At 41.8% G+C, this 26,912-nt stretch overlaps 1 protein-coding gene across 1 annotated transcript; it reads left to right on the top strand.

Moving 5' to 3' along the window:
• Nucleotides 1-3,160: 3,160 nt before the first annotated feature.
• RWDD3 (RWD domain containing 3) lies at nt 3,161-26,274 on the top strand. The gene is made up of 4 exons (XM_035123691.2): nt 3,161-5,500; nt 15,773-16,260; nt 17,898-18,013; nt 18,116-26,274. The coding sequence occupies exons 1-4, from the start codon at nt 5,416-5,418 to the stop codon at nt 18,228-18,230; spliced, it is 804 nt and encodes a 267-aa protein (XP_034979582.1). The 5' UTR covers nt 3,161-5,415; the 3' UTR covers nt 18,231-26,274.
• The last annotated feature ends 638 nt before the right edge of the window (nt 26,275-26,912 follow it).

Here is a 26,912-nt window from a genome sequence, read left to right on the forward strand (position 1 = left end):
AAGCCAAACTTTCGGATTTGCCTCCTTTGCATTTTGTGAGGAGAAGCTGTTTCATGGCATGAATATTACCAGGAAAAACATTCTTTCAAATGAAAATAAGTTTCTTAAATTGCATTATGGTTTGTTTTTAATTCATCATTTCACTCAGAATTTTCTGTGCCTTTTCTGCTCCTTTAAAAGGAGACACATGGATCATACTTTGCTTGCTTGTATGGGAACAAAAGATGGAGTGTTCTTGTTTTGGGCCTCTAGTCAGGTTTTGGTTTTTTTTTTATTAACACTTTTAAGTTCATTCAGGAATATGTTAGCACCTGTGAGCCATTTGCTCAGATCTAAATGATTAACTCTGCCTTGCAAAAATAAGGGACTTGATTTCCCCCCTCTGAAAATGACAGCTATGTTTCCCTTTGTGATGAAATAAAACCTGTAGTTAAGAATTTATGAAGATGCAGATGGTCTCAACTTAATCTGACCTTTCTCAAATTGTAGGTATGAATTAATTGCACAGGATGATGCTATTGTGACTGCATTAACACCACAAATGTCATGGTAGGCCATCAGATAACTTGCAAAGTTGAGGAGTCATAAGAAAAAGATTAAAACTCTGTTTACAACATTTAAATCTGCTCTGACCTTTATAAAGTACAGTTTACTTTCCAAAGAAATATGCTGCCTGACTGTATAATAGCAATTAAACATTCAAACAAAACTTTTTCTTTAATGGTTTATCTAACATACTTTTGCATAGTTTTTTAATTCCTCAGACAAAACCCTCACGGTTTCAAGTTTCTGTGAAATGCAGAATTTTGTGGTTTAAAAATGCATGTCTCATTTATTTTACATCATGCAGGTTAGGGTATACATACAGTATTTCAAAAACACCATGTAGGTCATGACTTCTGGGCATACAATATTGAGCTCTTCTTACTAGCATCTCAGCACTACTGCCCATCTGTTCTTGTTGCAAATAGACCTACCCCTCTGATCCTTTTGATTTCGCAAGCAGTTTGGGTTGTTTGAGCAGTTAGATAAAGGTCATTTAAAAAGAAAAAAGTCACTCAAAAGAAAATGTTTGAAAGGAACTGAAATTCTGGAGGTATGAAAGTTTCTGTGTGTGGAAAGTCTGAGTGATACATTCCCCAGGTGGGAAGGATTAAGTAACAAGTGTGTTATCCTTGCAGCTAAAGTTACGAACACATTATATGTTTACCATACGGTCCCTGACATTGCCCTTGCGGACCCACATTAACATTTTATATTACATGGTGGTAAAAAGTGAATGTATTAAGTACTCTTCTTCTAAAATTGCTGCCTATGGCACACTTATAAACAGTATTATAAAACAGTGGTTCCCCAATTTCTCCCAACTCCAAGACAACTTGAGGGTATTACCAGACTACTTAATTATTTTTTCTGCATGCTGTAGCAAATGTGATGCACTCTGTGCTTTTTAATTGTGCTGTTATTGCTTCTTTTACTTCTTACTGAATTTATTGTATAGAACTCAAATTATATTGTATTTTATGGTAAGAATTCAAATAATCCATAGAATTCAAAAATTCAAATTGCAATACAATAAAATACAATATAAGAAATAAAAGAAGCAATTGAAATGCAATTAAAAATCAAGAACATTTAATGTGATGGATGGGCCGTCGCCCGTCTTCAACCACAAATCCATACACACACCACAGACCACCTGAATGAAGCTCAGTTCGCAGACCAGTTTAGGAAGCCCTGTTCTAAAACACAGACATGTTTTCCAGAAAGTGTTATTCTCTGAGTCTGCAGATGAACTTAATGGCAGCATTTTTATATGCAATGAGTGCACAGTGCATTAAATGAATTTGTTCATTCCTCTCAGAAGTATGGCATCTACAGCTGAGTTGAATACCAGTTAATTACTTTGAAAAGGATGGATTTTTCTCCAACACATACATATAATGATTGAACAACCAAAGCAGACAATATACACAAAGAGAACAATTACTGTACAACATAATAATATAGGTTCAACACAATGAGCATTGTAATAAAGTAGAAAAATTCAGGAGTGAAAGAAATGGTTACAATTATTATAAATGAGGTGTAAAAACACAAGTTGCATACTTCAATAGGGAAGACCTTTTCCTTCCTATCGCTGTAGGATTAATTTCTGAACCTTATTCACTACCGTAATACGTCTTTAATCAGTCATTCTGACTACTGGGGATCAATATTGCTTCTGTTTGGCTCCTGATACCTTGCTAACCTTGGTTGGTGAGTTTTAAAGTGATAAAATTTGTGTAGAAGAAAGCGGAAAAAAATATTTGCCCAATAATAGAAACCTACCCTTGCATAGTGCAACTGTGGGTGTGCAATATACTCTCCTCCCTAGCTGTGGGACATGCATGTTTACTGCACCCTTTCAATTACGGTAAGCATCAGTACATCTCAACAGTATGGCTTTAAGAAGCCATATTCTGATGGCAGTGCCATTTATCCACACATATCTTTTATATGTGAGTTAAGTTTGCAAAGGGCTAAGTTATAAGTGTTTGCATACCAGGAATTGGTAGGCCTTTCTGACTATCGGTCGAATAAAGTATATTGTATTGTATTGGACCCAGGTGGCGCTGTGGGCTAAACCACTGAGCCTAGGGCTTGCTGATCAGAAGGTCGGCGGTTCGAATCCCTGTGACGGGGTGAGCTCCCGTTGCTCGGTCCCAGCTCCTGCCAACCTAGCAGTTCGAAAGCACATCAAAATGCAAGTAGATAAATAGGAACCGCTATAGCGGGAAGGTAAACGGCGTTTCCATGTGCTGCTCTGGTTTGCCAGAAGCGGCTTTGTCATGCTGGCCACATGACCTGGAAGCTATACACCGGCTCCCTCGGCCAATAATGCGAGATGAGCGCGCAACCCCAGAGTCGGTCACGACTGGACCTAATGGTCAGGGGTCCCTTTACCTTTACCTTTATTGTATTGGAATTGCTAGGCTACACTAATTAGCTGGTGTGCTAATAATAAGAACAGCTAATAATATTGCCGGTAGTTTTTTGTGAGCCACACTGTTGGATTTTTTTTTTTTTAATAGAAAAGAGTTACTGAGTTCCTACACAGTAATAATGCAACAGAAGGCCAAGAATAGACATTCATCTTGAATATAAATATTTAGCATTTTCACAAGCCTGTGACTACAAGAGAACGTATTACGTTTAGATGGGATTCAGATCTTTGACATGAAGCGGATATTTGCATAGTGTGACAAATATCAAACTGACATTATGCTGTCTCATTTGATGACTTCCAAATGTCAGAGTGCAAGAACTTGTGTGTGGGGGGACCTCAATGACTTTAGATAGTGTCAGTTTAAAAGACATTTACATTGACTTATTGTTTTTTTAAAAAAATTATTTAAATGTATAAAATGTATTAAACAAAGCATTGTTAAGGAAGGAAGATGGTTGCTGGGGGAGTGCGAAGGGAGGAAAAGATTGTCATAAAAGAAGAAGGTGGTAAGTTTCAGCTAATTTTCATAGACGCCTTCTTGACAGGAGCAAGCAATACTTTGCTGCACTTTTGACAGCCTCCCTTCAACTGTTTCTGGCACCTGCCGCTCATTCCCCTATATTGGTTTGTAAATATTTCATACTTGCAGGTATGAAATACGTAGACTGCTGAAACATGGCCACGCTGCTGTTTTTAATTGGTTTTTTTTTGCCTTAGTATTTGTAAGTGAATTTTTTGTGGGCCTGTTACTTTACATGCAATTGTCCTTGCACAGCAGCAGAAAGGAAACTGTGGTTTTGTTAAGCACCCTTTCACTTGGGCAGCTGTGGCCGTGGTACCCTGGAAAATGCTTGTTCAGATATATTTCCCACCTGACCCTAAGAGCTCATGGCCTACACTACACCAACTATGAAGGCGACATGTGGTCCCGTGTACTTTTAAGCACCCACAATAAAATACAGACTCTCATTTTGAGGGAGCCTTGGGCGAAGGTGCCGCTGATGGTTCCCTCCTCTGCCAGCGGACCCTGGCCATGAGCTTATCCTGCAGGTGGCTGTGTATAACCAACCGTTTATTTTCCCACAATGCCCCAGGATGACACTAGCTGAAAGCAGCGGTGGTTGTGAGGGTTTTGCGCTGCCTTCAACCTGACTGCAATACAAACAGAAAGTGTGTCCTTGATTTCCCCCTGTATGTGCCAATAAGGCACAATCCTGGGCCCTGCCCTGCCCACATATAAGTCATGGGCGCAGCATATCTTGGAACACCTGATTCCCTATGAACTCTCCTAGTTATGGATATCTTCACAGGAAGCCTTGTCTCCATTTAGCTGACAGTGTCTTTTGGTGGAGACTTTCGAGATACTTTCCATATAATGCTTTTTTCTTTTGTAGGTAATTGTTTTGAGCCACCTCACAAGATGTTACTACATGGGTTGGGTTGCTCTATTTATTTTTTGCCATGGATTGCTTATTATTATTATTATTATTATTATTATTATTATTATTATTTGCCACCTTTTATTTCTCTCTCTCTCCCCCACCTGCGTTATTTGTCCCCTTTTTATCCAGCCTTTTGTCAAAGGAGCTCAAGCAGCTCTTTTCACAACAACCTTGTGAGGTAGCTTAGGCCAGGCACCCCCAAACTGCGGCCCTCCAGATGTTTTGGCCTACAACTCCCATGATCCCCAGCTAAGAGGACCAGTGGTCAGGGATGATGGGGATTGTAGTCCAAAACATCTGGAGGGCCGAAGTTTGGGGAGGCCTGACTTAGGCGGACACAAGATGACTGGGCCCCAGCACCACACCGTTTGAACTCTGTGATGGAGATGGGGGCAGGATTCAGACTCGGGTCTCAACCTGTTTTACGTGCAGTGCTCTAACCACTATGCCATGCTTAGGACTGAACTACTTTTAGCATTTCTTTGAATTGTTCAAGATTACTTAACTGTGAATTAATGATTGCCTATTCAATGGAATTCAGAGTTACAAAGTACCATATAACCATAATTTTCCAATTTGCGCATTTTCAGTTTATGTTGTTTCCTATGCACAAGTTCTGTTTAGAGGTCCTTTGTTAAAAAAACAATTCTGAAAGTTTTGTTTAAAGGTCCTTTGTTAAAAAAACAATTCTGAAAGCAATCAAACTTCACACTTCAGGAATGCAGAGCCTCTGACTGTTCGCATTGTTAAATTTACAGTGCTTTGTCCCGAAGGAACGGGCTTCTTTTTATCACAAAGTACACAACCTTGGTTATTGAGGAAACCAGAGGTAAGCAGGACCCAGCTGTCAGCGGCAGAAGCCGCATCCTTTGCCTTTGCCTTAATGAGCGAAGGAGGCGGAGCGCCCCCTTGTGGACACGGGACTCCTTTTCAAGCCCGTCCCCGTTTTCAATCCGGGCGGAAGGGGCGGCGCGTCTCTCTGCCATGTCGGACTTGGCTTTAGAGGAGCTCTCTGCGATTGCTGCTATTTACTGCGGGGAAGATGAATGCGAAGTGCTGGAGGTGTCAGGTGACTGTTTCTCAATCCTAGCACCGTTGGCTTAGTGACCCATAACCGGGAGTTTTTGCTGAGAACCTCGTTATCATGACAGATGGGAGCAGCTTTTAGCACACCTGCATTAAAACAACAACAACAACACGGGGAGGGAAAAAGACCCGTTTGAAAAGCAGGAGTTCAAATAAAAATGAGGAGGGGGAAATTCCGCGCGGCTCCTGGAGGGCAGAGAAGAAGCTATGAAGGCCACAAAAGTAGCAAGCGGTAGATGAAAGCAGCGTTATCGGCCCATCAAAATCAGAATTACTTTTCATTCTCATTAGCAAAGATGAACTTACCCCTTTCAGCAACCCCCTAGTTTCCCTTCCCCTTTGAAATTGCTGTACAGTTGTTGGCTTTTTATGATAGGAATGCTTAAGGCATCCCCAAACTCGGCCCTCCAGATGTTTTGGGACTACAACTCCCATCATCCCTAGCTAACAGGACCAGTGGTCAGGGATGAAGGAGTGTCTCCACCCCCATCGTTCTGCCCGGACACTGAGGTCCAGCGCCGAGGGTCTTCTGGCGGTTCCCTCGCTACGAGAAGCCAAGTTACAGGGAACCAGGCAGAGAGCTTCTCGGTAGTGGTGCCCGCCCTGTGGAACGCCCTCCCACCAGAGGTCAAAGAGAACAACAATTACCAGACCTTTAGAAGGCATCTCAAGGCAGCCCTGTTTAGGGAAGCTTTTAATGTTTGATGGATTTCTGTATTTTAATATTTTGTTGGAAGCCGCCCAGAGTGGCTGGGGGAACCCGGCCAGATGGGCGGGATATAAATAATAATAATATATTATTATTATTATTATTATTATTATTATTATTATTATTATTATTTATTGGAATTGTAGTCCCACAACACCTGGAGGGCAGAGTTTGGGGATGCTTGGATCTGTCCAGGTGCCTGTGGTGGCTGCTGCATTGGTTTTTATCTCCACTCCCTCCCTTAAAAGAGCATCCTTAAGCACGTACAGAGTGCCATTGTCTGGTTGCTGACACCTCCAGCTGTTTTGTATGCAGCCATGGATAAAGGGGGAACGGGTTGCATTTGAGAAGGATGTGAGCATAATTGAGAGAAAACCCCGGCAGAAGTCCTGGAGTGCAGCTGCCTGTCAGTGTAGACAGTACTGAGCTTAATGGATCCATTGGTATTACTTAGTATAAGCTTCCTATGTTCCAACAACCGGGAGATGCAGGCTAGGCTGAGACTTTCTGGCCCATGGTCGTCCTGTGAGTTTCACGGCTGAGTTGGGGTTTGAGCCCTGGTCTCCCAGGTCCAAATTTGATAAGTCAAGCTACTGCATTACAGGGCCTAAGTTCTTGAGTGCATGGTGGTTTTTAATGGCATAAATAAGCACCAATGAAACAAAGAAACAAACAAACAAACAATCCATGAGCAGATACACCAGGTAACTCTTGTTCCTGCTTGCTTACGGTTCTTCTTCTTTTAAAGTATATATATATCTATATATCTATATATATATATATATATATATATATATATATATATATGTATGTATATTAAAAGGATAAAATCATTGGTTTGATTTCAGCCAGGCCACCTGAGACATTACAAAAACTTTTTTCCCTGATTCACTGCCACTTTCCTCAATAGGCCTACGAACAAGATGTAATATGAAGCAGAGGTTCAAAAACAGGCAGAACTAAGTTTGTTGTTAGTTTGTGTGTGTTATGTGTGTGTAGGCGCTGCCCTTTGCCTTCAAGTTATGCAGTGTTTCTAAAAACAGTTTAAGCAACGTGCTGAGACCATAGCTATCAAGTTCTCCCCTTTTTTTAAGGGAAATTCCCTTTTGCTGAATAGGCTTCCTCACGAGAAAAGGGAAAACTGGACAGCTATGGCTGAGACATTCCCTTGCCTTTCTCTCCCTCCATATAAGTTCCTTTTCCTTCCCAGAGATACCCCTTTAAATAATAGACAGCAGGTTCAGAGGAGCAGCAAGTGGTCTGACTGCTCCCGTAGGCAACATACATGACCCCAGAACTCCAGTTTTCAGAGCCAAGCGGATGTTGCCTTCCTGTGTGTTTTTTTGCCAGAGGGTGGCTTGATGGCAATATATTTTGGCTTAGATGTGTGCAGTGAGATGTAAGCTGATGCCCACATCCAAAATAAAATACCCGTGAGACTTCTCTTGCATTCCTTTATCTGTACTGTACTTTCTTGTACAAAAGGGCGATTGTCCAGGATCAATCAGGTGTTCAGGAAAGATCAAGCACTTACTGAGTGAGCCCATTAAAACATGGTCCTGAGCAGCTAACTAACTTGAGCTGTGTACACACCATACATTTTAAACACCTCCCCTCAAAATTCTGAGAGCTGCAGTTCCCATCACCTTTAACAAACTGCAACTCCCAGGATTGGTTGGTGTTTTTTTTGCCAGGAGGCGGGGAATGTGCTTTACATGTACTGTGGATACACAGCCCTGTTAATGATATTTGAGAATCCCTTCCCTCTCTGCCATCCTCTCCCCCTTTCCTTCAACTGATACCCTCTTCCTTTTATACTAAGTGGCGGCAGGGGAAGGAAATCCCAATTTTCTACTGGATATGTTTTCTCTCAGGTGGTTTTTTTTTTAACCTTAGCACGGGAAAATAAATAAAATGAATTTATTTTTCTGCTCCCAGCTCAAATGTCTGTAAACATGCAAAGTGTTCCCATCCTGTTCCCATTTCTCTTGTAAGCATTGCCCTTGTACCCTGCTTTTCTGTCAACACCTGCTGGCAAGCTGAACCAAGCGTTCTCCGCTGCTGCCAGTCGCCTCCGAAGACCCCAAGGCTGCTTTGCACGAGTTTACTGTCAGACTGCTAAACATCACCAATGCACATTAAATATGCACCTGAGTATGCACAAGAAAGTACAGTTCATCTGTTTTCCCCACTGTGGTGTGTTACAAATGTGTGGCAATTTCTCTGTTAAAACTCAGCGTCCCCTGCATTGTAGCTTTTCAAACAGCTTTTCAGGGGATGTTGAGTTCTTCTGAAACCTACAAGGCCTTTTTTTGAATGAGATCAGTAATGGTAGGCAGACCTTTCCTTTAAAATAGAGCTGGCCCATCCTTGTCCCCTCTGCCTCCAGCGTGCAGCCATAGGAAAGTGTGTTTGGTGGGTGCATTCTGTGCTGGTCTGTGATTTGCATGAAATGAGCTTAGAAACCTCTGCAACAGACAGAGTGTTCCTTGGGAGAAAAGCGCATGTGAAGAAAGGGATCCCCGGAGATCTAAAATTTGAAAACCACTGCTCTGAGATATTGAGCCAGATTGGATAATCATGCCTCAAACGGTCATTGGATCAATCCACACAGAACACTTTCACCCCTCCATTCACTCAAACTGCCAGGAATCTTCTAATTAACCATAGTTTCCCATTTCATCCAGTTTGAGAAACTATGGTTAATTAGAGACTTCCTGGTTTGTTTACTTCCTGGTTTGTCTCCACCCCCATCGTTCTGCCCGGACACTGAGGTCCAGCGCCGAGGGCCTTCTGGCGGTTCCCTCGCTACGAGAAGCCAAGTTACAGGGAACCAGGCGGAGGGCCTTCTCGGTAGTGGCACCCACCCTGTGGAATGCCCTCCCACCAGAGGTCAAAGGGAATAACAGTTACCAGACCTTTAGAAGACATCTTAAGGCAGCCCTGTTTAGAGAAGCTTTTAATGTTTGATGGATTTCTGTATTTTGATATTTTGTTGGAAGCCGCCCAGAGTAAATGAATGACACTAGCCAGAATTTGCTTGACTTGCTAAAGGGAATTGAAGAAACTGGAGATTTATGTTCTACTGTATTTTCCAAGAGTAACTTCTCCAGGTTTAAAGAGGGGATGGGGGAGCTGCCTTTTGTCTGGCGGGCTAGATCCTTATTTCCTTATCTCTCCTTGTGAGCCATTTTGACAGGTGATCTGGGCCACAGTGTAGCCATCTCTGCTCAAAGAACAGGAGAAGCTTGCTGTCTTTCTCAAAATGATTGTCATAGGCTGCAAACAAATGCACATTTGATTTATTAATGTATTAATCAGCGAATATTAATCAGCAATTTTGTTAATCAGGTGTCAAACCTTATCTTTGGTCTGGTTAAAATATATATTTAAAAAACTCTATAAATGTCAAAAGAGGATTCTAAAAAATAGATGATAATATGCTTTGGGAGTGCAGTCAAGACATTTTATTTCCAGCACCAAGCTGGAGATCTTATATGCCTCCCAGTCTTGCAAATGTTCCAGTATGAGATATGTATCAGTTTTGCAAAACAAAACTAGTTTTGCTGATGTGGATCCCAGGAGTGTCTTTGTAGCATCCAAATTAGATTGAATAATTTATGAAAATGCTTACTGTTAAAATACAAATCGGCTGAAACGTTGCTTACCCACATTTAGGGTTGGAAAAAATCCCATACGCCTGTTCACCGAGGCACTGATATATCAATATATCTCCCAGGAGCAGACCGCGATGTCGGCTTCACTCAGCAGTATATTGCTGGTGAAACCGCCACCGCTCCTGAGTCCCTCTGCTAGCGACGTTCTATAGTGCAGTGTTTCTCAACCAGTGTGCCTCCAGATGTTTTGGGACTACAACTCCCATCATCCCTAGCTAGCAAGACCAGTGGTCAGGAATGATGGGAGTTGTAGTCCCAAAAACATCTGGAGGGACACTGGTTGAGAAACACTGCTATAGTGAGTGCTGCACAAGCATCTAATAATTGTTTGCTATCAGGCATATCTTTCTGTCTAGGTTTTCTCATAAGATTGGACCCTGCTATTGCTCGACCGTTTGCTTTTATCTCCATTTTGTATTTTGCACACTGCCTAGATGTTTCAAATATATTCAGCAGCTTGGAAAGGCTAATCAACTGAAAACAAACTACTGTATGCCCATTATTAGAGATGGTTGTGTTAAAGTCAAGGGACGTGAAAAGGTCAGAGTAGAGATTTCATGAGGACGGGTGAGTATGGGGTGCTCTCCCTCCACTCGGTCTGTAAAAACATCCGAGTTTTCTGAAGCTTAGGAGTGACCCGCTCAACATGCAGCAGGCGTTTTATTGAAAATGATGTGTGAATGAATTTAAATCAGCTAATTAACAAAGGTCTGCTTTACTTTTTCTTGTCTGGCCTCAAAGATTAGTGTTGCCGATAGACCGACATAATTTACTTGTTAATCCACTCTCTCGTCCTCCTCTACGGTTTGCTCAGCTATCTTGCCATAAAACATATATTTGTTCATCAAAATTTGGATTTCTGTAGGTAACGCTCAGAAATGCACAATGAATGGGTGACACAGAAAGCCAGCAAAAAAAAGAAAAAAAGAGGAGGGGTAGAGAGGGAGCCCTTTCTAGCTGACACCAAACACAGAAAACAATTTGAAGTATGCCAGCACTAAATTTACTGATGATAAGCATGCAGCTGGGGGAAATGAGTGAGAATGTGCTGGGTTTCCAACTTATTAGCACAATAAATGTCAACAGAATGGTAATTCACTGCTCTCTATTTCAGATAGCACCTCTTGTGAAAAGAGTCAGGCAAATAGAAGGTGCTATTACAGGCAGGTAGGGAGACTTCTTGTAATCCTCCAGCTTCAGCTGCCAGCGGCCCTTCTGAGTCAGGGCTGTTATCCTGTTCAGCCAGATAGGTCAGTATTACTTTGAAATGTGCAAGAAAAATAACCCCAAAGCAGTGGCGGAGCTTCATGCTCCGGCACCGGGGGGGGGGGCAGAGAGCATGTGGGGGCGGGGCTGGCACGCATCTCAGGGGCAGGGTGTGCTGCCCGCAGGGGTGTGCCGCATGTTCTGGGGGCATGGCGCGCCATCTGCGGGGGCATGGCACCCAGCACAGGCGGAGGGGGGCAGCCGCGATGGCACCCCACCGGGATTGCGCTGCTGGGGGCAGTGTGCTCCCCCCGCCTTCCTCTTCCTCCGCCAGTGCCCCAAAGCAAGCTCAAGGCACAAAGGTGGCTGGCTGGTTTTGCATTGCAGGCCAGGGGCGCAGAAAGCGCATGTAGCCCAAAACATCTGGAGAGCTGAAGTTTGGGGATGCCTGCTATAGTGTTAAGGTTCAGTCTTATTATAAGTTACAAGTAAGTTTAAGTTAAGTCTGCTGCAACTAGATTTCTTATGGGCTGTGCCTATCCTGGATGTATTGGATTTGTGACCATTATGCTCAGTTGCCTTCAGTAGCAGTAAAGGTCTGCTGGGTGAAGTACAATTGCCTCTGGTCTATTTTTTGGGAACGCTGCAGTGTGTTTAAGTTTTTTTCCTGCACACATGATGTACCCGGCACTCCATGCGGCCATGGGGGGGAGGCACTGACACCCCCCCATTGGTTGCATGGGGTGGGAAAATGGCATCAGCAAGTGAAACAGGAGACTAGGGTTGCAGTTTGATATGCTATAGGCCAGGGTTGGGAAATCTCTTGACAGCAATCTAGATCATGAGCTCTTGAGGCCTCATGATTTAGACCAGGGGTCAGGAACCTTTTTCAGCCGTGGGCTGATCCACCGTCCCTCAGACCATGTGGTGGGCCGGACTATATTTTGGGGGAAAAAAATGAACGAATTCCTATGTCCCACAAATAACCCAGAGATGCATTTTAAATAAAAGCACACATTCTACTCATGTAAAAACACACTGATTCCCGGGCCGTCCGCAGGCTGGATTGACAAGGCGATTGGGCCCACGAGCCATAGGTTGCCTACCCTTGATTTAGACAATGGTAGTCTCTCCAAGCTGTTTCTGATGATGCTCTGTATTTGCTTTTTTGTATTTGCCTGTCAGTCAGTGCCTCTGACCCTCTTGTTTCCTTGAAAGTGGGTATGGAATTGAGGAGCAATGTCTTCTTCTTAGGGCAACACACTCTACTGAGAAGGAGACTTCCTTTCTTGGTGTGCTGTGCATAGTGCTCAGGGTTGTCTGAACCATTTCAGCTCATGTCACTCACTAAACCGTCTTCGTTTGTTGTTTGGCAGAGGGCACTGAAGCTTGTGAAGCCGTGTCAGCTGTGAGGAAGGGGCGGGAGGCAGGAATCAGACGTAACTCTATTGCCCGTCCCATGAAGCCGAGGTAGATCTTGGGAGGTAGGGAAGAGACAAGCCACTTCAAAAGAACTCATCTGAAACTTGGGACTGCTTCGCTGCGTCTTTCAAATCTGTCTCTCCCAACCCCTTTAGAAAGAATCAAGTTGACATTTTAGCAACTTTTTGAAGGAATGGGGTGAAGTGGTTGGAACACATCAAAGAAACGATGTAGTGAAGATCTGAAAAAAGAGCACCTTTCATCTTACACCCTAACTTTTTTTCTGTTTTAGTAGAAGCAGATGAGATCCTTGTCCCTTCTTAATTTAGCGAAAGTGCCACTATTGTTTCACGCTGGCTGCATTGCTGTTGGAAAACAGAACAGTACAAAAAAAAACCATGTGCCGTTCTTCTCCTTTTTTCCATTGCCTTTGATTTCATGTGATTAGTCTGATGACAATAATGAAACTCAGCATTTTTATAGCACGTTCCGAGTGTTCAAAGCCTTTCGTGTTGCAGTAATTCTTTCAGCCGCTCTCTAGAAAATAGGGCTGTAATGTCCCTCTTTGGCAGACTGCGTTGCCAGTTTAGTGGCTATGGCTGAGGAGGGAAGATTTCAACAGGGAGCTTCCCGGCTCACAGTTTTAGTCATACAGTTCCATATACACTTAAAATAGAAGTAAAATTTATGGTACTTTGAAGAACCGCTTGCAAGTCGGTTGTTTCTGTTGGCTTGGAAGTGACGTATTTTCAAGCAAGTTTTGTGCATAAATAGGGTTTCAAAGGATATTCTCTCTGACCTTATTCTGTACTGCCAAAATGCCTGTTGTTATGACAAGTGTGGTATGTGTAAATGGTTCTGTTTCATGGCTGGAAACTGGCTCTTATATAAATATAATATCAAATAATTCTCCACCAAACCAAACCTTACAGTCTTCTAAGTGAGAGTCATTTTCATTGATTTCATTGTCTCCTGAAAATCTGTCCTCCTGCAATGTCTGAACATTAGCTGTAATTTTTTCTTCTTCCAGTAGCACCTTAGAGACCAACTAAGTTTGTCATTGGTATGAACTTTCGTGTGCATGCACACTTCTCCAGATATCTGAAGAAGTGTGCCTGCACACGAAAGCTCATACCAATGACAAACTTAGTTGATCTCTAAGGTGCTGTTGGAAGGATTTTTTTTTATTTTGTTTCGACTACGCCAGACTAACACGGCTACCTACCTGTAACATTAGCTGTAAGTTTTTCTTCTTCTGTGGGACTGGGTTATTTACAACAACAACAACAACAACAACAACAACAACAACAATTAATTTATACCCCGCCCATCTGGCTGGGTCTCCCCAGCCACTCTGGGGAGCCAAGGTTTTATCTTGCCAAAGACTTGTGAACTCCCCCCCCCCCCGTTCTGAAGCATTAACAAGAATTGTGCAGCATTTTACAACGTTTAAAGCAAAAATCAAACGTTACTGTAAAGCCATCACTTTAGCTCAAATTGCAAGTTAATGTTAAGCATGCACTTCAAATTGCCGTCTTACCATTCTTTTTTGTTCTGCAGAAAGCAGCTTCAGGCAACACTGATACACCGGTATTAATCCTTCTTTCTCTGCACTGTTTTCTCCTTAAAATGATCCTGCCCTATCTGTGTCTGAGGTTCTATTTGCTGTAAATAGTTTGGCGCTTAAGTAACACGACTTTCCTCGCATGAGAAAAAAAAAATCAAAGTCTTGCTAGTTCACCCTAAATCAAAGAGTCCTGGTTTATCTTAACTAATAGTTCTTGCTTAGATGGAATCCATATTTGTATTCCCAAGACTTATATTGAATTTCACTAACACTTAAACAGACCCTTCCACATTGCTTTCCATTCAAGATCTATTGCTATGAATTCCGGTCCTGGATTAAATTCTTACAGGTGTGTTAAAGCATTAATCTCTTCTTTAATCCCTAAACTAAAATGCTTACAATTGGCTGCACGACTTCCCTGTTAAGCATAAAGGACAGAGAAGTACCAAAGGCAGAATCCAGGAACCTTAGTAAGCGTAATATCATTTAGACACACTCCCCCCACCCCCACTTTCTTAAAGTTGTTTTGAGCACTCTCCAGTGTGACTTGAAAATGATAGGCTTGGCCTGATTACTGATTTTCCTTCGCCTCTTTTGGGAAGTTGCCTATCCAGTTCTTAAGTCACATAACAACATGCCACAATACTTTGCCATTTATATATTGGTTTTTGAATGTCCAAAATGCTTCACTTAATGTTTTATTTACATAATTTATAACTTGTACCTTCAGCATATTTCAGGTTGGGAAACCATGCTAAGAAATATTTGTTTTATTTGATACATTTATATATCACCTTTTTCCTGCAAGGAGCTGAAGGCGATACTCATGGTTCTCGCTTCCCCATTTTAGAGACAGTGATTGGCCCAAGGTCACTCAGTGAACTTCATAGCAAAGTGGGGGTTTGAACCCGGCCCTCCCAGGTTACACTACCCAACAAATTCATGGTGGATGCAATATCTTAGTTTCTCAAAAACAGCTCAGTGTGCAATCTTATACTTGTTTTGTTGTTTTTGTTTTAACTGTCCATTTGTGCTTTGACCTTGTATTTTTATCCTGTGAACCCTAAAATCTTATGATGAAGGGCGGTATTGTAAGTAATGGAAATGAAGAAGTAAATCCTATTGATTTAATATGGATTACTGCCAGGTAAGTAGATACTGGATTACAATCTTAGTGTCTTAGCCACTGCATCGAGGGTGGTAAACCTCAGGCCCAGAATCTAAATGTGGCCCTCCAGGCCATTTTACCTGGCCCTCAGGCTTCTACCCTAGTGCCTTCCCACTCAGTCTGCGCCACTAACTGGCCCTGCTGTGGTGATATTTCCACTGGTGATATTTCCTGGTTGGACTATGTTCATGAACTGGGATTATACGTCTTGAATGGAGAGTGGTGTCTGACCACATTTACTTTAGCTGCCTGTACCACTGATATACATATACATCAGCGGTACAAAGTTGCCCACAAATGAATGTGACTCTCAGGCAGAAGCAGTACAAAAATAACTCCACGCCAGACTTTTTATAGTTATATGAAATATTAATAGATCATTCAGGTCCCCCCCCCCCGAGAGTAAGTAAAGCTTTTTTTCTGAGGGTAAAAACCAACCAACAACCAACTGTTGCAAATATGTTAGTTGACTCTCAGTTGATCATTGCTTTTGGATGCTTTTTCAGAGGCGGAAGGAATCTGGTTTAGGATTCAGACCAGCGCAAAAGGACCTTTGGGCGCAGATATATTGCTGAAGCTGTTGTTTCACTTGCCGATCGGTTACCCATCAAGCCTGCCGAATATCTCTGTTAGCTCTGAGCAGCTTACAAGGACGCAGTGTGCGGCCGTGAAAGGGAGATTACTCGAGGAAGCCAAGAGGCATTTTTCACAGCCCATGGTACACGAGCTGATTCTCTGGATACAGCAGAATCTTAAGCATGCTGTCGAGCAAGCTGAAACTTCAGTCTGCAGTGGGGAAAGTACTCTATCAACAGACGGACCTAAGGAGGATGGTGTCTGGATTGCCCTTCTGCGTTTAGATCATATGAGAGCTAAGGGAAAATATGTCAAAACGGTGGAAAAATGGTGTGCAGATCTAAAGCTGACTGGAAGACTGATGTTCATGGGCAAGATGATTCTGATTCTTCTTCAAGGAGACAGAGGAAGCATTAAGGTGCAGACATTGCTCTCATTTGCCGGTTCGGTTGCTCATAACTCAGAGAACTATGTCAGTTCAAATACATTCAGGTTTTTTAGTATGTTTGTTAGGCGTTTTGTGAAACTGGTTGTTTTATTAACAGCAATCAATGTCTTTTAAAGTTTAAGCTCTGTGTCCTGCCCCCCGCCGCCCTGCGTGCCCTTTGTATTTAGAGCAGGGTTTCCCGAACTTGTGTCTCCCGCTGTTTTTGGACTACAACTCCCATCATCCATAGCTAGCAGGACCAGTTGTCAGGGATAATGGGAATTGTAGTCCACAACCATCTGGAAACCCAAGTTTGGGAAATCCTGATTTATAACAAGATTTAGCATTGGGTTAGGAGGGTCTGTTCAGCCACTAACTTCAACAGGGAGCTTATTTCTGAATTGAAGAAGAGCCAGCAATATTCGCTATGCCCACTGATTCCCCCCCCCCCCCGGCAAAGGGATCTTTTAATCCTCATTTCTCCAGAGGAAATAGCAACACTGGGTTAGCCAAGAGCTGTATCTTGGCTGGCATTTTCCTGCATTTGCCTCACACATGGAAGAAACCTGATGAAGTCCATGTTGGGAAAACTTTGTGCTGAACTTCTGTGGCAATCTGCACAGGATCTTTGCTCGGGAGGAAAAAAAGATAAGGAAAAAAGCTGGTTTTCAGACAGGAAGCTGGTGGGAGACTGGGGCCTACTGTTGCCTATTTCTATTCTAGGAACAGATGGAACCAAATGCTAACTAGACCTCCGGTAAATAGTGACCATTGCACTGCCACATCCCTTAGAGACTAATGTATGTGATTATGGCTGCAATATGGAGAATATGGTGTTTTGTCTTCCTGCAACCAGTTTCTTCATAGTCAGTGCAGCAGAATTGTAGTGGAAGCCTGTTTTCTAAAATAGATTACATAATTTGGATCAGGATAAGCCAACTGCAAACCTAGACATAACTAGGATTTTTTTTAAAAAATGGATGAGTACATGTAATATAACCATAGAGATAGGAAGGCCAAATGTCCCTGTAAACTACTCATAAATGTTTGCTCTTTCAAAATGTAACTTCCTATATGTCTTATTCGTTTAGGGATTTCTATACCACTGTTTACCAAATGGTCACAGGTTGGTTTTTAAGTTATGAAGATTGTAAGTGTAGAATGTGAAACACTAAAACAGCACACTAAATTAATAGCAACAATGGGTTGTTATCCAAAGTAGTGCTAATTACAACCCTGGTGGTTTTAAGAGGTTTGTGGGTAGCTCCAGTTAAGAACACTGGAAGACTTGGTACATCAAACAACAACAACAACAACAACAACTGGCCAACACAACTGAAGCATGTCATCAACATTCCCTCGTGTATCCCATCATGGGTGTATATTTTCCATGCTTTACATGGAAACACAAGTGTAACACCGGTCTTGCAACTTCAGACTTCACCTGGTCGTTCACCTTTAGTCTTAAGAACCTTGAGATTTTGACCAGGGCAATGCTAAGGACGAGCTCCCTCCCCTTTTTATTTTTATTTTTCAGCAACAAAGTTTAATCAACAGACACTTACAGTTGATGTTTAATGTTCTGATGTTTTTTTTGTGTGTGTTTTGTGTGTGTGTGTGATATTTAGGAATATCTTCTTCTTCAGAAAACCAGCAAGGTGGATGTGGATTCGAGCGGAAAGAAGTGTAAAGAGAAAATGATTAGCGTTCTTTCAGAAACAAAAGCCCAGGCAGCACACAGAAGGTATAATTTAGCACTGTTTCGGCTAGAAAAGCAGCTTTGAATTGATAATTACATTCTGACACGAAGCAGGCATATTCATGAAGTCTTTCTTGTACAACATAGGTTCCAGGCATTTGAAGTCAAAGAGTACTCAACGCTGGGTGAGCTGCAAAATGAATTCAAGGCTGCGGGCCTGGAAGAACTGTTCAGTGAGTTTGTGCTGGCTCACCTGAAGTAATTCTGAAGCAGGCACATGTGGCTGAGACTAAAACTGTCATTGAACGTATCAAATGGATGCCGAGAGAAGGTAAAACGAAAGGTTTGGTGGAGGACAGCTCTGAAGTGCCTCTTGCGAAATGTCAGGAAAAAGCTGTCTCCTTGGGAAGTTCCCCTCACGCTCAGAACGGGTGATGTTTTGGATTGTGACAACTCTTTGCTGGAACACTTTGCCTATTAATGATATTTAAGAACCGTAGGTCAGATGGGCAGCATGGGCAGCTCAGAAATCACCCAATTCTTTGGGGTCAGGGTAGATTGTTCCTCCTTTCTCCTATAATTAAATGATCTTTTAAAATAACTTGTTTCCAGTGTGACATTTTTGGGGTATGTTTATGTTACTTGGAAAGCCGTACCAGAACCCCCCCTTTTTTTCTTTCCACCATATTTTAAATGAATTCTCTTGGGAATAAAGAAAAATGGCAATCGCTTATACCTCATCTCTAGCCTGCCTTTCTGCTCCAGGAGTTCCCAAAGCAGCTTAGGCTGCAGTCCTGTGCACAAACTCCTGGAAATAAGTCTGACTGAACTCAACAGGACAGTTTTTCTGAATAGACATGTGTAGGATGGCACTGTTAATTTGTGAATGAGATGTTACATATCCCAGACTGCAGCCATCTTAAGTTTTATTTGCTTTTGTTTAGATCTGGGGAAATGAGGGAAAATAACTTCGCAGAGATGACTTCTTGGTCGAACCCTTTCACGCTCAGGTTTTCATCTACCACCATTCTAATTATGATTTTTTTTAAAGCCTGTATTTCCTCTACAACTTAACACCATTAGCTCAGAGGTGGGGAACCTATGGCCCTCTGAATGTTGTTGGACTCCAACTCCCATGAGCCCTCTGAGCAGCAGACAGGGATGATGGGAGTTGTAGTCTTGCATTCTCTGGAGGGCCACAGCTTCCCTAGTCCTGTTCTAATTTTATAGCTAGCCACTTCCTTATAGATCACTGTAGCATTCCTATGTCAGATGTATCAACACCTCCAGCAACATCTGGAAGGCTACACATTGACTTCCTTTCTCTAGAAACCTGCACCTGGCTGTGGGTAGCCCTTAACAAATTGTGGTGCACCTCTCCCCCACCCTCTGCTTTCGTGATACAAAACGGTGCTCAAACACTTACAGAAGGTGGTTAACCTTCTTTGGAGTTCATCAAGCTGTAATGAGCTTTGTGATCCCCCCCCCTTCATTTCAAAGCATATGGTCGATGTCATTTCAATCCACACTTGCTTATTTACTGCGACAATAGTAAAAAAGAGAGGAGAAAAAGTGTGTGTGTGTGTGTGTGTGTGTGAGAGAGAGAGAGAGAGAGAACCTCTTTCATTTTTCTGTGGCAGACACTTAAGCATTTCATCTACAGATGAAATGGTTTTGAAACGGCTCTTCGCCATCAGATTTATAGCTCGTGTGTTTCAGATGGCAGCATCTGCCTTTGTGACATTTAGGAAACAACCACAAAACATGGATGTTTAAAAGAAGGGAGGGGTTGAGCATAGCACAACCTTGGCTGGATCAGACTAAGGCAGTGTTTCTAAAACCTTTGATACAAGGGGCCTATTGCACCTCGTGACTATGTGGTATGCTTCGCCTTCACACTTCAGATACTATCCTAATACTTTCATCCCTCCATCTGTCTGGTCTCATCTAAAACCCATTATCAGCCAGTAGAAGTTAAATGTATCTAAGGCTTTTAAAAGGTGTCCTTCCAAGAGATACCATGAAGGTGCCACTATAATTGCAGGTGAGTCGTCTGGTACATGACACCAGTTGAAGATGTGCGAGGGAATCTTTGACCCTCCAGATATTGTTGAACGACAACTTCCACCATCCTTGGCCAGGTATGATGGTGCTGATAGGAGTTGAGGTTCGGCAACATTGGAGGGCTAGGGGTTCCCCATACCTACTGGTCCAAGGAACTACTTTTCTTCCCCAATGTTTCCAGATGAAGAACTGTGAGGGGAGAGAGACTTTGTGCTGGTCATCAGCCAATGGCTTTTCCCACCTGTGTTGCCTCACCCTCCAGCCCTAGGAGCCTTTCCCAGACCATGACTTTGAGAACAGCAGAAGCAACTGGGAAGAGAGGACAGGAGTTCAGGGATATTCAGTTTTTTAAAAAATATATATAAATTGTGCACCCTTGTTTCTCAACTTGACCCTTTTACATGGTTTTTTATTTTTTATTTGTATTTTATGCATTGTGACTTGCTGTTATTTTCATTGATTACAGTTTAGGAATACTTTATTGTAAATGGCTAAGTGTAAGCTGTTTAATTATTATTTGCTGATATTTAATTATACTGTTTACTATTCTAATGGATTATTGAATATTTCTTTATTTTATATGGGTTGTTTATTCTAAAGTTGTTTTCGTTAGTGACATTTTTTGTATGGGGTCAGATTGTTAGTAGGTGTGCGGTCTTTGCTGTCAATTTGGTTGTTCCTTCAGCTTGTCATCTGCCTTGCATATAGTAATATAGAAAGGCAGTATGCAAATTCAAAGTGAAATGAAATGAAATGTTGCTGAACAAGCTGCTTCTGTGCTCCACGTGAATCAAGCCCTTTTATATACGCACATCTATGTGATCTATCACTTTTCGTGGCAAACTCTTCTAACAATACTGTTTAACCAGTGTACAATTTGTTTGCTCCATGGTGATAGTGAGTTTTAACAGGGGTGGTGCCTAAACATTGTTATCATTGTTCCGCTACATTGCTAGTAGTAAGAAGCAATATCTGTCAGCGCCATCTCGCCAACCTTGTGAATTCAGCACTTGGTGGCGGCTAGGGAACATAGTCAATGCTTTAATCACCTACCATCACAAACCGTTCCTCCCCGCCCTGGTTTGCTACAAACACGGTGTGCATGTGAGTTCTTTCTTTCTCTTGCACACAGTTATGCACATGCTACAAATGCAGGGACAACACTGCAAACATTTGGTGTATCTAGGGAAATGTGTGCTTGCAATTCTCTGACGAAGCTCTTTGACTAAGTGGCAGGTTCCTGCATTGTTATTTCAAGCTTATTGAGTGGAAGTCATGATGATTAAACCTATTTAGCTTCACAGTGTTCACATTCTGCCTATTTTAATAAGCATCCTTATGGTCATAAAGCTTTTATGCATACATGCATGTGGGTCCACGGACAGTGCACAATTCACTACTTTACTAGACAGAGGTTCTCGCCCCTCACTTATGTTTGTTCCATAAGTGCGGATGTTATTGCAAAGTTTGTGGGTTTACGAAAAGAACCCAAAGTGGCTAGCATTGAGTGACTTCCATGGCCACTCCTGTCAGGAAATATCCCGTGGCAGAATGGATTGTTCAGATCCTTGCTCTGAAAACTTTGCTGTGACATTTCAGGAAAGCTTTAGCCTCTGCGAAAAGCTGACCACGACCCAAGTCTGGTGATGAAAATGCTTTGCATTGAAAGCAGAAATTGCATATGGTAGTTAACAGAAAAAATATAAACTCTGTTGCCAAAGCTGATGGTATAGTAAGTCACACAAGCGGCTCTGAAGCCTCATTCATATTCAAACCCTATCGCTATAAATGGTGTTCTTGATGGTGATCCTTGCTGACTTGCTCTATTATTAAGGCTGGAGATGGAAATACAGCTTAAACTCTTCAGCACTTTTGGTGCAGCATTTGTACATTCAGAAATGAGCCACAACGCAATGATCCTGGGATCCTGTTGCAACCACCTTAAAACATCTCGTTCACCAGGCAAGAAGGGTTGATTACATGTTCAACAGAGCTTGATTATCTGTCAGGTCCAGAGATAATAACAGATGCTTTGTGCATCGATCTTCTATCACCTGCTTAATTTGTTACTCACTGTTCTTAAATTGTCTAAATCGACATATCAATTCAGCATAAGAAATGACTTGAGTTTTTCTGCTTAATTTGACATACTTTAAAAGAACATGCTGCTGCTCAGGCACCTGGAGAACATCAAAGTAGACGTCAACCTGATTCCATCAAAGCAAATACTCTTGCTTCCTCATCTATCAGCCATTGACAGTAAAGAGCATGCAGGTATCTTGCGTTCAGGCAAGTAACTGGCATCTTTAAAGGGTGGTGGTGGTCCCCTGCTGTAGGCTAATTTGCATGTGATGTAGGCATCTTCCTAAAAGAGAAATGGGTAAGGTCCATTGGCCTCATGGGGCAGAACAACTGAGAAACAATGTACCAAGGTATCAAGCATTTCTTATCCAAAGTGAGCAGATGGAAAGGGTCAGTTTCTCATCTTCCTTGTCCATTAGCGAAGTTGCCTGAGGTCTATGGGAGTTTGGAGGGTACCAATTCCAGGAAGGCTGGTGTAGACTACATTTTCATTTCGAAAGGTAGGAGGAAGCAGTTGGTGTGAGGCGCAGCTTATTATCAATGCCCCAGTGAAACCTGTGTGGGAGAAGACAAGGTGATGGTGGGTTGGAAGACAGGAAAAAGTTGTGTGGATTCCAGATGTATGAGGTAAACTGCAACTGTTTTTAAAGGGCTCCCCAATTTAGTCCTGGATGGTGCTTGGGTAACAGTGTCATCAGTTTGTAGGGCTAGAAGGATTCAATGGGATGGTGAAAGTGCAATGGAAGCTTTGTGTTGTTGTTTTTAAATGGGTATGCTGATAAAGAATATGCCTGCGAAGTGCTTGGTCATAGATTATACCCCCAATAAGCTAAATAATGGAGAGACATTGCTGCTTTAACATTATTCTCTATATTTGAACTGGACAAAATTATAAAAGAGGCTACAGGGTGCCCTAATACTGAGATAAATCAGATTTTGAAACTAATCGTTTGTAAATTTGAAGCGTAAAGTTTTCTGAAGAGCAGAAAACTCAAAACGACATAAAAGCAAAAAAATCACTACCTTCGGGGTGGGTGTGGGTGAGAAATGTTATATTTTATAAGAAGCCATTTCTTGGGGCTGTTGGGTAAATTAAAAGAACACAACAATGCTGATGTTCATGAGATTGATAGATCGTTGTAAGTTCTATGTTTGCCTTTCAACTTAAGCCGGTAATTGTCTTTATGACAATAAACTGTAATTATTGGAATAATCTCATACATTTTGTAGTATTGGGATGTATTTTACATCTTTTTAATGTTTTACATTAGTTGCATTGTTGCCAATTTGCAGTCCGTATATTTATGCTTAATTTTGTGTTATCTTACTCGGGAAATATGTATTGTGTAACTTAATTATGGGATTTATAGACGTAAATGGAACTTGAAATGAAAATATGCTAATAGCATTTTAGAGTTATTGTTCTGAGCTGTTCTCAGATATGTGCTCTTGAATCAATATTAGTTTGGCTGTCTAGCCTCGTTCACAGCAATATCCTCCAGCAAGAAAATGTTTGGGTTTTTTTCAGAGAGAGAAGGAAAGGAGAGGGAGAGGGGAACTAAACAATTTGCCTGTAAAATAAGGCAGCATTGCATCTTAATTTAGTTGTACTTTAAGAATAAAATCCTTTAATACTTTGGGTGTGGAACAATTATGTATTCATTGGCTTTAACCTTATGCTAATAAGGGAACAAAGCTTTAATTTCTTTCCTTTTCCTTGTTTGTATTTCTTGTCCATAATTTAATGCAAACAATCAGTTCATACATGGCATTAGTGTTCTGGTGATCAGTTCCACTGACCATGGTTCATAAGCATTTCTGTTGCAAACCTTGATTATATATGGTTTATAATTCAGAGGACGAAAATGAATTCTGGGACCTGATTAAACATACCTTGAAGGTGTGTTAATGGCTCCTTCTTTGCCCACTTCCCCCTCTTAATAGATACTGTATTTATGGTGGGAAAACCAAGGTTTGCACAAATCCAGAATTTCATGTGCAGACCTTTCCATTCATTTGAATGTGTGCTAATTGTCCATTCAGCTGAATGGGAAATCAAAGTGTTTCCTACCATGCATAGGAAACAATGCATTACAGGTTTGGTGGGGAGGATAGCAAAGGTACAGTGGTACCTTGGTTCTCAAACTTAATCCGTTCTGAAAGTCCATTCCAAAACCAAAGGCGTGCTTTTCCACAGAAAGTAATGCCAAATAGATTACGGTAATCTGTTCCAGACTTTTAATAACAACCCGATAAACAGCAATTTAACATGAATTTTACTATCTAACGAGACCATTGATCCATAAAATGAAAGCAATAACAATGTGCTGCAGTCACACAATCAATCAATCAGGAACTGAACTGGGTTCCACACAGTCACAAAAACAAAACAAAAAAGAGCCGCAAAAACAAAAACACAAAATAAATAGAAAAAACAGACAGACCTCAGCGTAACACTCAAAACGGAAGTGTGGCACTCAAATCGAAAGCGTAACACTCAAATCGGAAGCGTAACATTCAAAATGGAGCACATTCAGCTTCCAAAAAACGTTCACAAACCAGAACAATTATTTCCGGGTTTGCAGTGTTTGGGTTCCAAGTTGTTTGAGTACCAAGCCGTTTGAGAACCAAGGTACCACTGTAGTTGACTTTCTGCCTCTAGCTTGTAAAATAATCTGTGGTAAGGTTGTGGCACTCATCTTGCTTTACTGGCCGAGGGAGCCGGCGTACAGCTTCCGGGTCACGTGGCCAGCATGACTAAGCCGCTTTCTGGAGAACCATCCCTGTTACAGATACACAGTAGTCTTGGAGTGGGTATTACGGGCCATATAACCTCACCTCTCCTTATCCCTATCCACAGGAGCAGATTTTTTTAGAGGAAAGGGAGGTGGAGAAAATCTTGCTCTTAGAAGCCCTGTTCATGGAAATTTGTGCCATTGTTCTGAGGCAGGAAATAATAGCACTATAGACTATGCCATTGCAAGTATGATGGCTTTCCTTAGATCAGCATTCAGATGAGAACACCATCAGTGGCAAAAGAGAAGGGAAAAGCTGAAAGGATGTTTAAAATATCCTTATCAACCAAGATGATAAAAGTTGGAAGGCAAGCTTTGTGATGAAAGGCTTGAAGGTGTTAAATATGTTCATCCTGGGTTAATATGAAGACACCTTTCAAATATCTTTACAATCACCAGGAGGAAGACAGAAGAAGGCCAGAAGTGTTCATTGTGTCCTATGCTATCAGGACAGGATAGAAAGCAGTGGTTTTAAATTAAAGAAATCGGACATGCGGGCATGCTTCTTCTTTTTTGGGTGAGGAAATCAGAATGTATTTTTATTAATACATCACCCAGCCAACGTTAGTCTTCTGTCTGCTTCATAAAACCTTAAAAAACCTTAAAAGGGGTAATAATTAGATCTAAAAGCATATCACCGTTAATGACAGATACTTATGCTATTACTTGCAGATTTAAGACAAATAAATGGGTGATATTAGTATAACTGCACAAGGGCACTTACTGGGTGCTGTTAGAAAGATGTGATACCATTAAAACAGCCCAGGCTTCAGGAAGGTCTAGAATTTTAGAATAGCTGAGTTTGATCCTACAAAGACAAATATCTTTTTAATAGTGTGAGGCTCTTCTGTTCTGACAATTGAATTATCTGGCAAAATCTGGTTGATTTAGAGTGGGAAATGGCACCTTCTCTGCTAATGTGCAACAGCTGTATCCCCAATTCAAGTCGAAATATACCTTGTGTTCCAACAGCGTATGGGTGCGTGTTTGTGTTTAGGAGCGATCCTGCCCTGCCCAATAAGCAAAACTCCAGGACAGGATCTCTCCATTAGATGTGTTTAACTTCAGTTGCCAGGGAAACCTTAGTATGAATTTAGCTTGCTTTAGCGCTTGTGATCCGTACATCTGCAGTCTTTCAGAAAGGTTGACATCACAGCTATAAAAGCCTATTTTCAATAAATGTTTGAAGGATGAGTCATTATTGGAAAGTGCACGTTGGCTAGGAACAAGCATCTCATGTTCTCTGTTACAGACAGATCCAGCACCTATAAGAGACATCAGTGCCAGCAGTCTTTCGGTGGGTGATATTTATGTATATGGCAAATTCTCTCTCTCTCTCTCTCTCTCTCTCTCTCTCTCTCTCTCTCTCTCTCTCTCTCTCTCTCTCTCTCTCTTTCTCTCTTTCACACACACCACTACCTTGTAATGTAAAATTCCCAACATGCTTAATAATGTCAACATTTTAAGTCTTTTGAGTGCTTTTTTAAAATTAAAAAACAGAATTTCTCGATATTTTAATAACACTCATTTGACATGTATTTGGTACCCCTTTTTGCTGTTAAAAGGGCAGCATATTTCAAAATTGTCGTGGTGCTCAGGATAACACATACAACCACTGGCCGAGTCAGGAGTGGGGTACCAGATGTTTTTGGACTCCAGCTCCCATCCGCCAGTATGGCTAATGGTCAAGGATGAGAATCGTGGTCCAACAACAGATGGAGGGCCACAGGCTCCATAAACTATATGGAGAAGAGAATTTCAGAAGTCTCCTGCTTTCTGTAATTCTGACATAGTAAAATAAAATAAAAACCTAAAAATCCTCCTTAGTTCTCAGGATCCTAGGGACAACTGACCAACCCAGAGTTGTGCATATCCTGCTTGCAAGTAATTGCAGCTCTTACCGGTAATTCCCCTTTCTGGCTAGTGAGTCTGGCTTTCCTGCGAGTGAGTTGAGACACCTTAGTGGTGGTGGCGGCTTAAGGGGAGTGAAGACAGGAGCAGCG

This window comes from Zootoca vivipara, chromosome 7 (assembly GCF_963506605.1).
Source record: "Zootoca vivipara chromosome 7, rZooViv1.1, whole genome shotgun sequence".
Lineage (NCBI taxonomy): Eukaryota > Metazoa > Chordata > Lepidosauria > Squamata > Lacertidae > Zootoca > Zootoca vivipara.

Coding starts and splice junctions, on each gene's coding strand:
- RWDD3 (XM_035123691.2), top strand. CDS start 5,416: ATGTCGGACTTGGCTTTAGAGGAGCTCTCTGCGATTGCTGCTATTTAC. Junction 16,261..17,897: donor GAGACAGAGGAAGCATTAAG/GTGCAGACATTG, acceptor TGTGATATTTAG/GAATATCTTCTTCTTCAGAA. Junction 18,014..18,115: donor GCCCAGGCAGCACACAGAAG/GTATAATTTAGC, acceptor TGTACAACATAG/GTTCCAGGCATTTGAAGTCA.